Below are 16,862 nucleotides of genomic sequence, written 5' to 3' on the forward strand. Positions count from 1 at the left end.
CAGAAGGCCCCAAAGAAACCACAAGCACACAGCTACGTACCAGCGAGGGGAGGGTACTATAAAGTTAACTAAATTAACCAAAAATTATCTCAAAAGAGGGAAAACCTACAACTTTCACACAAATATTAAATTTTCTGACAAAATATACTAGGAAACACCAAAAAAGCACTTAGCTGATAGGAGCTCAAAATCCAGCTGTCACCATGAACGCGGCAAACTAGATCTGAGGTCATGTAGGGAGAGCAGGGCATTATGGGTGAGGGGAGGAGCTAGGAGCTCGGATCCATAGCTGGATAAACCATGCTGGTTCGGATCCGATATCGGATCCATACCCACAGGTTGCTGACAAATGAATTCTCCTACTTCAGATCTATATATTTCACAAAACTAGTTAAATTAAAAATTTCAACTGAAATAACTTTGCTGCTTTACCTATTAAATATTTAAAATCAATTAAAATTCTTCCTAGGGGTCAATACAAGTTGTATCCAAAGAACATTTTGCAACTGAAAGCTTGTTTTAATTTTTTTTATTATTAATACATTCTGTTTCTGATCGAACGTGAGAGATTGTTGTACTAACATTTCTTCACATGAAGTGCAAGAAGGTTGGAAACAGGTTGCTCAGAATGATAAGTTTTATTGTGTATAATTACTTAGGCATTTTCTTGTTAATCCCGTTATATCCTTCTTACTCAATTAACATCATCTTTTGGAAGAGTTGTTATTGTTTTCCCTATTCTTCTATCTGAATTGGGAGGTAGGGGTTTGCATACAATGTATATAGTTTTTCACCTTTTGGGGCTGCCTTTTAAAGTTAGCTTATATTATGACATGTTAGTAAAATTATTAATTCTGTTCTACTAGTATTTCTATTTTGTACTGATTATTTACCTTCGCTTCTTCGTGTAAACTTCAATAAACTGTTTAATTAAAGAAATCAATTGACAGATTCCAGGTAGGTACCATCTTTCAAAAAAACAGATGCATGGAAAGAGGAAGACTAATCTGAGGATGCAAGATGGGATTTAATGGTTGGGTGGTAGGTGGGGTACAATAATTTGTCATATTCTGTAATGCCAGCACATGAAATATTGTACATATTAAACTAAATTAAAGTTAAATATATATTTTATAAATTATATGTATATTCATACTCACACCTATACATTTTATAAAATTTAATCAGTTCACATTTTCTAGTACCTTTTTCTTGATTATGCACTTAATATAGTTTATACGCCAAATGTCTGCCCATGATATTGTTGTCTTATAGCTAGACAGACATTTTTTATATTTTATATTATATATTATATATTTTATTTTATTTCATATTTTACATTCCATTAATTTAACATCATAAAACATGGATAACCTTATATGAACTACTATTTATATATACATGGACATGTTCATATACACTCGTATAATTTTTATTTATAAGTATGTCAGTGACCTATTCATTAATTTATTTATTTATTTCATTCACATATTCACATAATTATTTATATATTTATATTTTTATTCAGGCACCTATTATAAAATATAAAATATCAGGACTTCAATAAATCATATGACTTCTATTAATAAATGAATAAATATATCTTACATTTTTAAATAGAATTCATTATGTTTTATCTATTATTTATTTATTCATTCTTTCATGTATTTGATAAATATCTTGTTATAATTGTGTTTGCATATGTTTGTATTACTTAAAGTAATAATCAACGACACAGTACTGTTTGATTTTGAACGACACTGCTTGAATCTAAGGTCTTCTTGAAAAATGTCCAATCATGTTGTTATGCCTAATGGATTAATTGCCCTAATGAATCAATTATTTTATCTTAATTTTGGCGCCTTTTTATCACTTTTACTATATAAACAGAAGTTTTTAATGTTAATGTTACTGTCTGATGAAGCGTAGTAGTTGCTACGCGAAAGCGCTCACATCCAAATAAAAGTTCTCTTCTGCTGAATATATCCTGGTCTATGGTCGAGTTTGTATTGGAAATTATGCTGATGCTGATCTACTAAAAGAATTCATCTTGGTGACATTGAATTATTTGATGAACAATTTGGCGGCTCCTTAATTGTTCCGTGGTGAGAGAGCCTGGTTTTACTACTACATATTAAACTAAACGTTCATGTTGTCAGCATCTTAGAATATTATGTGTTATTTTGCTACACATACTGAGTAATAGTATTTCCACAGTCAAGTGACAGTGAGAACAGGGAAGGAAATTTTCTTTTTTACAATTTTTCCTCAGGTTTGTATGACATTTTGGGGTCCGACAGACAATGACAATCATTATGTGTGATACTGACAATTACAATTAGTTAATTGTTGAGTGGTTTAGGTACACTAGTTGTACGATGCATCATGGCTAAAAAAGACACCTAGATAGAATGACCTTTGAGAACCTTTAGTCCAATTTAGCTGGAACAAAGGAATGAAAATGTGGTCATCCTACTTGAAATCTTTCGTACTGTGGAGACAGAAACTTATTTGTGAACATCCAAACAATGTAACTTCTATTCACCTTTAATGTAAAAATGTGAAAATAACAATCGCAGATTGGTGGACTTATCTGAGGTTACCTTGGGCATAAATGCTGGGTTTATTTTTAAGCAAGTTATGTCTTTGTAAAATACTAAGAATGAGGATCAGAGACTGAAGACTGGAGACCTTTCAGAGATGACAATCAGAAAAATAAGGTTTTCCCAAGTCAAAACTTTTAGGTAAACTTAAGCCAGCAAGTCCAAATGGAGGAAAAGTTAATTCTTCTTGAAAATAATTGAGATCCCATGGAAGAAAAGGGTTTCTAAATAGTAGTCATAAGAGGATACCTTTAAAAATGGTCTTACATATTTTCAAGTATATTAGAGATAAGTTATTTAAACCCTGATGAAAGTTAGATGTTACTAAGTGAAACTTCAAGTTTGAGTAGCCGGACCCATTAATAAATGTGTTCATGTCTGTCAAGTGCCAAAAGATTGCAATATTTAGGCAAAACAACTTTTGCTAACAATGCAGTTCTCCTTTTGCTCCACTGTTGTTTGACCTCAGAGTAGGTATATTTACGTTAAGGTAGTATGGGGGTTGTCTCCTCCATGGGGGAGGTGCAGGGGGACTTATCCCTGCAAAAAATATACCGTTGAGGTTCACTAAAAGTTGTTTCAGCATTTTTTTTTTTTGATCAAGTGGCATTCAATGCTAAGCTGTCAATCAATCAGCATGATTCCTATCAACCATATCAGCTTAAGATTACAGAACTGCTGGTACAAGAGCCATATAAGGATCTGCCCCTTGCTCCTTGCTAGGGCTGCTGCAAGGATTTGTACCACCCTAGTCAGGTATGTTAAGTTCCTGTCCATTAACAGAATTGGAGAAACCATGCAATAGTTTGTGGAATTGGAGGTCTGGCTGAGGTTTGCCAAATGGATGGGACAGCAGACCTCAGTGAGGTTTGTAGACAACAGGTTTCTCTATCAGGAAAGGATATTGCAGAGGGAACCATACTGGTTGGGGGCTAGAAAAGGGATATGACAATTGCTTTGGCCCTGCTCAGTTTGGTGTAATGTAGGAATTTCATGATCATCAATAAAGGGGGGGAAAGGCATACAATAGTCCTTGGGGCCACTGTTTATCTAGAGCCTCCCATGGGGCCTGCACCTTAGACGGGATTAAGTTAAAGAAGCTGCTACATTTGCTGTTGTTTGTGATGCAAGCAGGTCACAACAAAGCTTTCCCCAGTAGCAGAAGGTCATGCAAGCTATCATCAGACTGAGGAATTGTTCATGTAATATCAGTAGGCATCTACTGATGTTATCCACAAGACAGTTGGCTTGCCCCAGATTTGGGATGCTGTTAGAAAGTGATGAGAACCCATGGCCTATTTCTGCAGTCTTGTGGCCTCCTGACACAGAGAGTAAAATCAATTTTCCACCTGTATGTCTATATACCATATCACTGACATATTTGTCTGAACTGGCAACTGCACCCTGAGGAAGGAGGTTCTTAACAGCGTGTAATAAGAGGTGGACCATCCTCATCTCTAAGACATTTAGGTGCAAGGAGGCCTCTTGATTTTTCCACATCCATTGAATTGTCTGTTCTAAACGATGCCCACTCCTCCCACCCCCACCCCAGGGCCACCACATCCTCAGCAACTGTGACAGGGTGGAGACAGAAGAAAGGGGATAGCCCTGTGAAATGCTCGTCTCATCAATCCACCACTGGAGGTTCCAGTGGCATGCTCAAGAAAGATGGAACATATGGAACAGAAGGTCTGATATCTGGGATCACTGGACCCTTATTGTGCATTGCAAAACTCTCATGCAGTATAAGGCAAACAGAATTAGATGAATTGCTAATGCCATCAGCTCCAGCACCCTGCAGATCAAGGCTGCAGTAGATGTGGAGTGAGACAAGAGAGACTGGACTACTAATTGTAACGTCAAAAGTCTCTCTAGTGTAAGGCTAGTTTGTTCACTGTATTCAGGTGGCAACCTAAGAAAACACTGGCTCATAATGGCTTGAGCTGGGACTGCAGTGTTTATCAAAATCCCAAAGGTTAGTAAGAAGTCCCATGCTTGAATCAATGACTCCCTGATGGCAGCAACTACGAGTCAGTCATCCAAGCATGGGAACACTCTGATCCCATGCTGTTTCAGGAGAACTGCTACTGCTGCCATTAATTTGATGAACACCCTGGGGGCTACTAATCAAACTTGGGTTGTCTGGGTCATAGGTATTTATCCTCCTATGCCACAGAGTCAGGTTAATATAAATTTTAGTGACAAACATCTGCTACGCTAACCAAGAGTATACAAACACCAGTCCCTCATGTTTTGCTTTTCCTAGTGGGCCTCCTCCATCAGATTTTCTACTACAAATATAGTACACCATCCCAACCCTCACTGTTATACTGAACTTCTTCTTATACAGAAACTGGAAATCCCGGTTTGCCCTTTTTTCCCCCACAGACAACAGGTTTAGGGCCTAGGTACGGTTTCATGATGCTGATGTATCATGCCATGCATTGCATGAAAAATGTTATAGCTTCAGTGTATAAATCTAGCAGAGTGATAGGGAATGAAACAATAGACAAAAAAATCTGGTTTGAGACAGGGCCATATAAGGCATCCTTCCCTGTACGATGACAATGACCGTCAATGGGCCAAATGTAACACACTCTTCTGTCAAAAGACTTTCAGGAGATAAGTCTGGACCTTAATTAGCCAAATGACTTTCATCTGAGCAGGACTGTTGTGTAGTACTACTACTTGATTATGGGCATTACGTACTAACAAATGATCTGATGATGGTCTGTGTACCTGCACTACTCAATCACTGAAATTTAGTGCTATGGGAGGAATATTTAGGATGAGGCTGGATACCTAGTAATTTCTGGTCTCATACAGGTTAAGTAGCCAGAAAAAAAAGTCCCAGCTTGGTTTACATAACATAAGCAAATCTACAAATATATACTCAGTGAAAGCTCATCTGTAAAAACTGCCACATGATCTGTGTATGCCATTTCATGTCTGCATAAGAGGGTGCCATACACTACCACATACTCAGTGCATTGCAGTGAGCAGACAGAAGTCTGTGTACTACTGAAGCTTCCAGTCACAGACCTATGTGTCTGGTGGGTATTCACTTACGAAGACTGAATACCTTTCCAGTATTCAATAGCTAACCTGTACATGCTGCCAGTGCCCAGTCACTACAAATATGTACCCTGCACTGCCTGATCACAAACCTGTATACTGTACCAATACCGATTTGACATTCTGCAACTGCCCAGCTATAAACTTGAGTAGCATTGTAGCAGCTATCAAAAGCTTACACAACATGCTGATATCCAGTCACAAACCACTGAAATCTGCTACCTCTTAACAGCATAAGCTTTATATTTTCAGTGTCTAGCTACAGTTTGTTCTCTCTTCAAACATTCTACCAGCAAGTTTATAATGTTACATGCCCAGAATTCAAAGTCACTCCCACAAACCCTATGTACACCATCACTGTCCTAGTATCAAGGCCTTTATATTTAGCCACTGCGTAGTCGTAATGCTTTTATACTCTTATCAGTGTTCAATCGCAAGATTTGTGTGCTGTGACAATGCCCAGGTATAATGTTCCTCAAGCCCTAGTGCCTAGCCATATTGTATACATATAGTTCCCTAATATAATGCCACAGCAGCTTGCCATGGAAAAGTTACAAATTTCATTATTATCTTACTGAGATTCACAAAACCACTGTACTCTGCTGGTAGCCAGCCATTCACAGACAGAAAACAAAATTCCAAAAATCGTTAGTGTGTTCAGTTACTTTACAAAATATTCAGTCTTGCTGCAGAGATGACGTTCCAGATTCCTGGCAATGAGTGCTCTCAAAAAGTGCAGCAGTGTCATCTGTTGCTTGAACCCGAAGGCTACATCTGCAATATTTGAGGGGAAAAAGAAACTCATCTGCATTCATTCCTTGACAGCATGAACCTTTATTGCAGTTAATGGACAGAATGTAAGGTATGGTGTTTTGGAAAAGGACAGAAGACATTTAATGTTCAGAGAAACATCAATTTTCAAATATTCTTCTTCAGGGTTAGGGGATATTGAAATAACTGGGATATGATGCAACATGGGAGCTTTGTCCAGAGAGATGTCACCCTAAAGCAGCAGAGATATGGCGGCCAAACACTGTTAAGAAAAGAGGCATCCAAGAATGCAGGGCTAGAGCAAAACAAGGAAAACAGAAGTAATCAACTGAATGCATAACTGAAATACTTTCATTCTGTAATTACTCATTTTGATGAATCAACAAACCAGGCATTTAGAGTCACATCTTACTCCACAGCCGCTGTTACCACTGCTGCCTGCTAGTAGTACTCATCAGGTCTGAAAGTACAAACCTCAGCAGTCATGTGATTTTTTCTTTTTATCACTGCATGCATTGCATCTGAAGTCTATCCATTTCCAACTGCGAGATTTATTGCGAGTCCTACTGCTAGTACAAGAATCCCACCAAGTACGACCAGACTGCGGCGAATTACCAATTGCTTGAGTGGTAAAATTTCCCCTACAACCATGACAGCAAAAGCATTATTGTCCTGTGGAGTCAGCTCTTCAGCATCTGTGTGGCTCTCACCCAGTGTGATGTCAGACAGCCTGATATTATCATCTGAAAAAGAAATTAATAAAGTACGTTAGCATGTTGCTTTGAATTACAGTCTGTATCATTTACAAAACAGCACTTAAGAACAGCCACATGGAGAAAGGCAGCATCTTTGCTGTTTGTCACAAGGGATCAAGTACTTAGCTGGAGCACTGTACGGCTGGTACTAAGGACAAATGAACACCAAGAAAATGTACATCATAGAAAGAAGGTTCTGCAGACTTGTTCTGCTATTATACTGGTAGCCAAAGAGGTCAGTAAGCATAACACTAGGCAGAAAATGGATGATCCAGTAGCCTGCCATGCAAAACTTCTGGAAATGGATCTATGACTTGTTAAATCAATGCTAGTTGAAGCTAAAATGGGATGAAACAAACTGGATGAAGTTTTCACCAGAACAAAAACAAATCTGTTAAAAAAAAAAAAAAAAAACATGAGCAAGCCCCAACCTGCATCCCCACACCCCATTACTTAAGCTACAAGTCCAAAGACACACAACCATGGAGAAAAATGAAAAGATACAAATCCTTTGCAATACTGCCAGCTCATAAACAGAAAAAGCACCAGTAGTGATTTAATAACAGGAACAGCCAGCAAAATGTCAAACTGCATTTCATAAATCTCAACCTTATCCCATTCACATGAGACTTCCCTACACTTGGTCTAAAGAATTTCTATGCTGAAAAATGAAGTGGAAAAAGAAAAAAATAAATAAATAAAATCTTTCAGGCTTGGAAAAGTACTACTTGTATCTCAACAGTCCATTATTTTCTAACTCAAGTCATTCCACATGGACAGACAGCAGAGTTGGCCTTTCAAAACTAAGGTACAAGTTGGGAATAATAGCTATGTATTCCAGGAAAACTTAGGGAAATGGGTATCCAGGGCCCATAACCTGTGCCATACTGGTATGCGTGCCTTGACAGCTAGGCCCATTCACATCAGCACTCAAGCAGAATGTTGCATGAAATGAAGCTATACAATATTTCATTGTTAAACCACTGGTAGTATGTTTTAACGTGAAACTTAGGAACAAGCAGCAAAAATTTTGCTGCTACACTGCATCCAAAAAATGACAAACTGCTTAACTTACAGCCACAGCACAAGTTTTGAACCTACCTCGAGGAAGGGTATAGTTAGGATTTTCCATTCCTGCAGAATTCACATTCATGTTATTTGAGGCCTGTTCTTTCACTCCAGCTCGAACTTGAGCCTGTTAAGCAATAAAAACATATGCATTTAAACAAGGAAACTGGCATACATGTCCTGGTAGTAGAAAGAAAATGGTTTATTAAACATTGACCTGCCAACTGAAACAAAGAATGAGTAAAAGATCTGTACCCCTCCTGCAAAAAAAAAATTGTTTACAATAGCCAAGTATTCATGAGCCATCTACATTCACTGCATGCCATTTGATCAGAGACACACCAAAGAAGCAAGGGGTAAAGCAAAAACAACTAGCGCTCACCACAAGGTTATAGTATTTTAAGCTAATATACAGAAATGAATACCAGTGGGCTATAAGAAAACTGGCAGCTAGAGCATCAAGAGGGAAAGAGTGGTTTCATTTGAGCCCAAGTAATGTCAGAAAATTCAGTATTGCATCCTTTAGTAAGTCATGTACCCCAGGGAACTACGACACTGACATTATGCCCCTAAGAGTTCACCCAGTTGTTTGGGATTTGGGGATTTACATGGATAGTGGACTAACTTTTGACCAACATGTATCCACTGTTGTAAGAAAGTCCTTCTATATTGCACAGCTTATAAACAAAGGGATTGTGTCTAGATCTAGGGATGTCATTGCCCCCCTTTACTCAACCCTCATTAGGCTAATCACTGAATATAATGCTCCTTTGGCATGTATCTGTCCAGACACATGCAACAACTGGAATGCCCACAAATATACTTTACTAAAAGGATACAAGACTGACTCAAAGCCCTGTTAATATACTCGGTATTCTACAGAATGCTAAGAGATGACCTGTGTCTGGCATACAAGGCATTCTCCAACCCAATACTGATAGATTTACTACATAATAGGAAGTCCAGTGGCATAAAAATACTTGGTCTAGTGATCTACACCACTCCTGTAAAATCAAAAGAATGGCATGGAAGCACAGGTATATATCACAGAGGATACAGCTGCTCTGGAACAGACTCTCCATCCATATTAAAGTTCATCTCTGTCCATATTCAAGCACAACTTGGATCTATGGTCACGAAACAGAAAATTTACCCCAGGACTACTCCCTGTACTATTAATGGACAAAGGCAGTTCCTAAATGCTTTATCCCATGCACTGGCCCCCTCAAATTATCTATGGTATGACCCAGTTAATCTCAAAAAAATGGGACAGGTTAATTCGTGCACAAAAAGGGAACTTGGGTAGGCTTAAAATTGCCCACAGGGGCAGCTAACCTAGTACTTACCCATGGGCATAAGATCACACAGTCGAACACACCATTAGAGGAGTGTGGTATGGTACTGGCCGCTTAGTGCACCTGTGGAGTTGGAAGGGGTGAAAGGCAACCTGCAACTGACTTTACAAATTAATTTTCTACGTAATATCCATTATTGATGGAGGGATTACATTTCCAGAAAAAAATTCTGAAAAACTTTCAGATCATAATGGCTAGTGAAGTATGGTTAGCATGAGGTCAAAAACTGCAGAATGCCTTCAAGAAATAAGTCACTCATGCACAGTGCCATTCTAATAGCATTGTAACACCTCCAATGTAGTATATGCTTACCAGCATTCAATCAGCATTGCACACATGCTCATTCACAGTAAAGGTGACTACTAGTTGTAGCCAAGTTTAGTGATACGGATTTGGCTCCAGGGAGGAGGCAGCAACTACTATCCTCTCATAGATCTCATTACACATTTGTCTTGGTTGCTAGTAATGAGGAAGAATAACTAAAATGGAAGGGACTATACTTTTATTCTGCATGGAGAATTGGATGGTATGGGTGGGAAAAGGGAATAAATTGCCTATAAGGAAACATAACATTTTAAATTATACACAGAAGTAAGTACTAGCACCACATGAACGCTTTCAAATGATGCAAGTACAATACATTTCACACAACATAAGCAAATGGACTCATATTTCTTTGTGATATATGTCTGTATCATGCAGGCTCAGTGAATAGATTTAAAAATGTGAAATTATGAAATGCTCATCTGGTAGCATATATACGATGCCTACAAATCAATAAGCCAAATTAATATCTATGCAATGAAATGTATTTTGAGATCCCAGTTACAGTATGTACCTTACATCAGTAAACACAATAAAACATCTTCAAAGGGCAGATATGGAGCACCTGACTCAGAGTTTACCTCTACTGGATAAGCTGCAGGTGTTAATTAGCCAGCAGTTCATCACTTTTTTTTACCCTACGTCTTCAGGAAGACAGCTCTAATCACCCACCAACTCAGCGCCTTGTTAAATAAGATGTCCTCATATCTCATTAAACTGCTTAACTTTTACCCTCAGACTATGTCTTTCCCTCCTTTTTTGAAAGACGATTCACACTTAAAAGTTTTGGATTCCTTTGATGCACCTAAAATTTTCACAATTCTGACTTCTTTTCTCAACTCTCTACATGTTAAAACTTTCCTAGTGTCTCTCTATATGGCTTGACCATTTTTGTAGTCTATTTTGGACCATTTCTTTCAAACAAATGAGGTTTCTAAAAAAAATACTCCACTGAGTCTTTATAACTGTCTGCAGAGAGGAGATAACTTCTTTTCTACTGGTGAAGTCTTGTCCCAAGTATTACACTGTTCTGTTAAATCTGTGTGACAGTACCTGCATACTTTTAGAGTAACTGGCTATTACTACCTCTAACATCAGAAATATAAACATCTTATTCCTTCTGTAAGGCCACTTATAGGCAGTGATACAGACAACCTTAGTACTAATCTCCCTACTCTTATTTCATCTAACTTAACAGTTTACAAAACTATATGTCCTGTTGATTAGCTATTGTTTGCTAAAGTTGCAAACGTAAGATCCATGTCTAATTCTAATTTCTTCACTTACACTCAGTGTAGCACTGTGTCAAAAGTCTTTCTTAAGACTTGAGGAGTCGACATTCACAACTCCTCCTGTTATAATATCCTGGCTACCAAGTAAAAAATACTTAAATGTCTGGTATGATCCTCCATTTCTGAATGCACATGGCATTTTGTCCTGTGTCTCAGCAGAATACAGATACATTTTTTTCAGAAGTGATACCACTGTCTTCCCAGTAAAAGAGGTCAAACCGATACGCTAAAACCTTCTACTCTCTGTCATGCTTCATCTCCTGTGAAGGAGAATTACATCGGCCCTTTTCTAGTCTTCAGGAATGTTACCTTCATCCCATAATTTCTTAAATTATTAGTAAGCGGTAGTTCTACCTCCTAGCTAAGAATTCTAGAGTGAACACCACAGGACTTCACTGCCTTATGTGCCTCAGTTTCTAAAATATTTTTTAGGACAAAAGCTGTGGGATTTTTTCCCCTTAATGTTGAAAACTTCTAGGGACCAGATTTAGTGACTCTGCATTTGCTTTCTTCAGTCAGGAGCTGCATTCATATCTCTGAATCCCTGAACACAGGAAATCTGGACAAAGTCAAAAATAATAGGGAGACAAAGACCCAAAGATAGGGACAGCTTTTAAATAATGATATTATAAACTTAGAAAGTTGCTAGAATAACAGGATTTGTACCAGCATGCATTTTCTAAATCTTGACATTCTGTAAAAATCTGGACAGTTGAGAGGCTTGGCTGCATTTTTTTACAACTCCATCCGCTTTAGTTTTCCTATGTCTTTCTCAGGCCATCTTTGCTGTCTTACATATCAATAAAATTATCTCCCTTCTTAACTTTGCTGGTGATCATTTCCTTAATCTAGACATTTACTTATGGAACTGCCTTCCCTGCTTCAATCTACTTTAACTGAGACTGTACTGTTTAATTCCTGCACTTCCTTCCATTTCCTAAACACCTACTACATCTCCCATCTTTTTTCTTAAACCCATCCCTACATTCTATATTAAATCTCTTCTGAGCAAACTCAAAACTTGCTCTCCATTGGCTGATAATCTTCCTCCAGAATTCTTAAAAATTTCTGCCAATTCTATAGCTCTCCCTATCTCCATCTTGCTCAACAGAGCCATTAAAGAAAACACTGTGCCCAACATATGGAAAAAAATTCTACGTTATTCCCTTGGACAAAGGCGGCAACTCAACTGACCCCTCCAACTTTAGATCAACTGCCATCTTATCTCCTCTGTCTAAAATCCTAGAAAAATACATCCATAAACAGCTTCTTGACCACCTTCTACAAGAAAATCTTCTCACACCTACACAACACGGTTTCTGGCCAAAACATAGTACTGCTACCACTCTGACATCCTTCATAGATACTACTGCAAATTTCCATGATAACAAGTTAATCTCCTGCTTGTTTATCGATCTCTCTAAAGCATTCGATACTGTATCCCATAAACTACTTCTACACAAACTTCACTTAATCTCTCCAGCTCCACATTGTCCTGGTTCTTAAGTTACCTACCCAATAGATTCCAGGCAATAAAATGTCAATCTAACTTCTCTCCTTTCCTACCCATTCAAACGGGGGTACCTCAAGGTTCCATCCTTGGACCCCTAATTTTCAATATCTTTATCAATGACCTCCACTCCTCCTGTCCACTTTCTACCATTGTCCAATATGCTGATGACTCTACAATCATCTCCTGCTCTGACAACATCACTCACCTCCATACCCTCACTCAAAAGTCCCTTTATTCAGTCAAAAAATGGCTTACTTCTAACCAACTACTACTTAACCAAAAAAAAAAAAATCTCTTATTTCTCCCTACAACTCTACATCACAAAGCCACCTTTACTGTCTCCTCCCTCAACAATACCACCATCTCCACTTCACCTCATACTAAACTTCTTGGCGTTCTAACTGACGACCAACTGAAATTTGACCTCCACACTCAACATTGCATTAAACAGACACATCAAAAGCTGGGTCTGCTATATAGGCACAAACAGTTCTTCACAAATGCAGCAAGACTCTCCTTACACAAGCTTTCCTCCTTCCCACACGTATCTATGCTGCCCCTATACTCACAAATCTTTAATCCAATCTCCTATCCAAGCTGGAACTTACCTAGAATAAAATTGCAAGATTCGCCTCCAACCAGCCTTATCATAGCCACCACTGCACTGCTCTAAAAAACCTAAAGTGGCTGGAATTTCATCATCAAACACTACTTCCCCAGCTTCTCATGGCACACTCTATCCTTCATGAACCCTCTTTATGCCCCTCTCTCTACCCTAATCCAACCTTACACTCCAAACCGTCCTCTCCGTAGCTCTCTACAGCACCTATTACAAGTCCATAAGCCCAACAAAAATATTGGCAAACTCCTATAAAGTTACTCAGTGGATAATACCTGGAATAAAGTACCGTTAAGTGTCAGCTCTATCACCAACCCTAAGTCCTTTAAAACTACCCTTATGGAACACCTTTACAATTCCTGGTCCTGCCTATGTAAGGACCCTACATAACATAATCCTCCATTTTTATGCCTATGAAAGGATCCTTCATAAAATAACCTCCATTCTTATACAATCTTTACATGTCATCCCAAGATATCTTCCTTCCCTCCTTATAGTTTCTGTCACTCATTTCTCTCTCTTCTCTCTGTATTTTCTTTATTTACTGGTTCTGTCACATATTCTCTCTTTTTTCCTCCCCGCAGTTTCTTTATACTATGCCTTTTGCCTCTGTGCTTCCTGTTACTGTGATTAATCAGGTGCTTTCTTTTTCCACTCTCAGCTTCCTAAACTGCTGTCTAGCCTTTGGCTTTTCACATGAGGATTTTACCCCTTTGTTTAATGAAATCTTGGAAAGTGGGAGGATGCCTGAGGAATGGAGAAAAAGTGTTTTGGTACTGATTTTTAAGAATAAGGGTAATGTGCAGAGCTGTAGTAACTACAGAGGGATTAAATTGATCAGTCACAGCATGAAGTTATGGGAAAGAGTAGTGGAAGCTAGGTTAAGAAGGGATGTGATGATTAGTGAACAGCAGTATGGTTTCATGCCGGGAAAGAGCACTACAGATGCGATGTTTGCTCTGAGAGTGTTAATGGAGAAGTACAGAGAATGTCAGAAGGAGTTGTATTGTGTTTTTGTAGACTTGGAGAAAGCATATGACAGGGTGCCTAGGGAGGAGTTGTGGTATTGTATGAGGAAGTCAGGAGTGTCAGAGAAGTATGTAAGAGTAGTACAGGATATATACGAGGGTAGTGTGACAGCAGTGAGGTCTGCGGTGGGAGTGACGGATGCGTTTAAGGTGGAGGTGGGGTTACATCAAGGATCAGCTCTGAGCCCTTTCTTATTTGCAATGGTGATGGACAGGTTGACAGACGAGATCAGACAGGAGTCCCCATGGACTATGATGTTTGCAGATGACATTGTGATCTATAGTGAGAGTAGGGAACAGGCGGAGGAGACCATGGAGAGATGGAGATATGCTCTAGAGAGAAGAGGAATGAAGGTCAGCAGGACTAAGACAGAATATATGTGTGTGAATGAGAGGGAGGACAGAGGAATGGTGAGGATGCAAGGAGTAGATGTGGCGAAGGTGGATGAGTTTAAATACTTGGGGTCAATAGTTCAGAGTAACGGTGAGTGTGGAAGAGAGGTGAAGAAGAGAGCACAGGCAGGATGGAGTGGGTGGAGAAGAGTGTCAGGAGTGATTTGTGACAGACGAGTACCTGTAAGAGTGAAAGGGAAGGTCTACAAGAGGGTAGTGAGACCAGCTATGTTATATGGGTTGGAGACAGTGGCATTGACAAAAAGGCAGGAGTTTGAGCTGGATGTGGCAGAGTTAAAGATGTTAAGATTTGCACTGGGTGTGACGAGGGTGGGCAGGATTAGGAATAAGTATATTAGAGGGTCAGCCCAGGCTGGAAGGTTTGGAGACAAAGCCAGAGAGGCAAGATTACGTTGGTTTGGACATGTGCCGAGAAGGGATGCGGAGTATATTGGGAAGAAGATGCTAAGGATAAAGCTACCAGGTAACAGGAAAAGAGGAAGGCCTAAGATAAGGTTTATGGATGTGGTGAGAGAGGACATGCAGGTGGTTGGTGTAACAGAGCAAGATGCAGAGGACAGGAAGAAATGGAAACAGGTGATCCGCTGTGGCGGCCCCTTATGGGAACAGCCAAAAGAAGATGATGATACTAACTCCATGTACAAAACTGATGGTACTCCACTTATGTTGTATATATTGTACATTATTTTTGAAATGTTATTTTAAGACATTTTTTGAACTTTGTAATATGAATACTTAGACTAGATGCAATCTGCTCATTTGAATACATATCCATGCTATGTATCTCTGTATCTTGTTTTCTACTGGAGCTTTTCTCCTTGGGTCTCTGCTAAAAAAGGGCTGTTGTCCACTCAGACTAACCTGGCCAACAAATGTCAATAAAATCAATAAATAAATAAATGCTCCATTTCCTTCTGAAAACTACATTTAGTTTTCTTTTTATGTATATATTCATTGTGCTTTGGTGACAGTTTTATGGATCCCTGAAGTTCCTCCACTTCACCTTTATAGCCAGTTTTCTAGACCATTGCAACTATGCTAAGGTAAAGTCTTACTTTATCCAAGCCTGCCCCTGTGAAGTAAGGCACAGTATCCATTATCCTAATCACACTATTCAAGGCAAGGCAGATAGTTCTGATCACATTAGATTGTGGGTTAGAAAGGCAGAAGATCTGATCTACTCCTTTCAACCCCCAACCCCACCATGTTGACCCGAAATGTGGGGCACTGTGCATTTTCATGAGTCAGCAACCCACATAAGTAGCTCACCTTCTACTAATACACCATCACTGCAGCTCCTCCCCAGGCTCTACTAGAGACTGCATTGCAAAGAGGGACAGGAACTATACTCCACCATCAAATGGTAATGAGCCAGCCAAAGCCACCTGTTCTTCTTCTGTGGCTCTCCCATGCCACTGGGCTACTACTCAAACCTAGGTTACCAGTATTACAGGCAGATGCTTTGCTCCTACAGCACTGAGCTGTCTACCCGAATCATTAGTTCTGCTTAACTTCATGGTTAAGCTGATGATGAACCACGCTATTTGCTGAATTTCATGATTACATTTTGTCTGAAATGTCCACAAAAGTGACACCAAGTCATTAATGAAATACGGGCTCCCAATTACCTCCTTCTTCCACTATTAATCTTTCTGTGACCTTTCCTTGTCTATAGTTTTATTTTTGGTTGTAAGAAAAGATTAAATAATAATGTGGCTATCAATGTGCTATACCCAACACAGTGGTGTTTTTTTAATTACTTAACAGAATAGGCAATGTTGCATGCTGCTAGAGCTGGTCAGAACATTCACTTGTGTCACACCTGTATTTTTGCCATGTGACATGGGTCTGAAATTAAAAATACCTTTGATCTAAAATTTTGGTGTGTATTTTTCAATCACTAGTTTTGATGACAACAGGTACTATTTATACAATATTGGTTTCAATGTAATGTTAACATTCTAGAGCATTTAGTGCCCTTATGGAAGAGATGGCCTAGATTGCTTGAATTGAAGATCTTCAAAAATCAGATATGAAGAACCAGA

General features: G+C 38.9%; 1 protein-coding gene across 1 annotated transcript in view; it reads right to left on the reverse strand.

Moving 5' to 3' along the window:
- Positions 1–6,488: 6,488 nt before the first annotated feature.
- Positions 6,489–16,862, reverse strand: part of LOC122787540 (multidrug and toxin extrusion protein 1-like) — a 1,007,044-nt gene continuing 996,670 nt past the window's right edge. The window contains exons 16-17 of the mRNA XM_044054311.1: positions 8,306–8,399; positions 6,489–7,192 (exon numbers count right to left, since the gene is read on the reverse strand). Coding sequence (XP_043910246.1) covers positions 6,978–7,192; positions 8,306–8,399 — 309 coding nt within the window. The 3' untranslated portion in view covers positions 6,489–6,977. The remainder of the gene's footprint in view (positions 7,193–8,305; positions 8,400–16,862) is intronic.

This window comes from Protopterus annectens, chromosome 13.part0 (genome assembly GCF_019279795.1).
Source record: "Protopterus annectens isolate FY-2018-M chromosome 13.part0, PAN1.0, whole genome shotgun sequence".
NCBI lineage: Eukaryota > Metazoa > Chordata > Ceratodontiformes > Protopteridae > Protopterus > Protopterus annectens.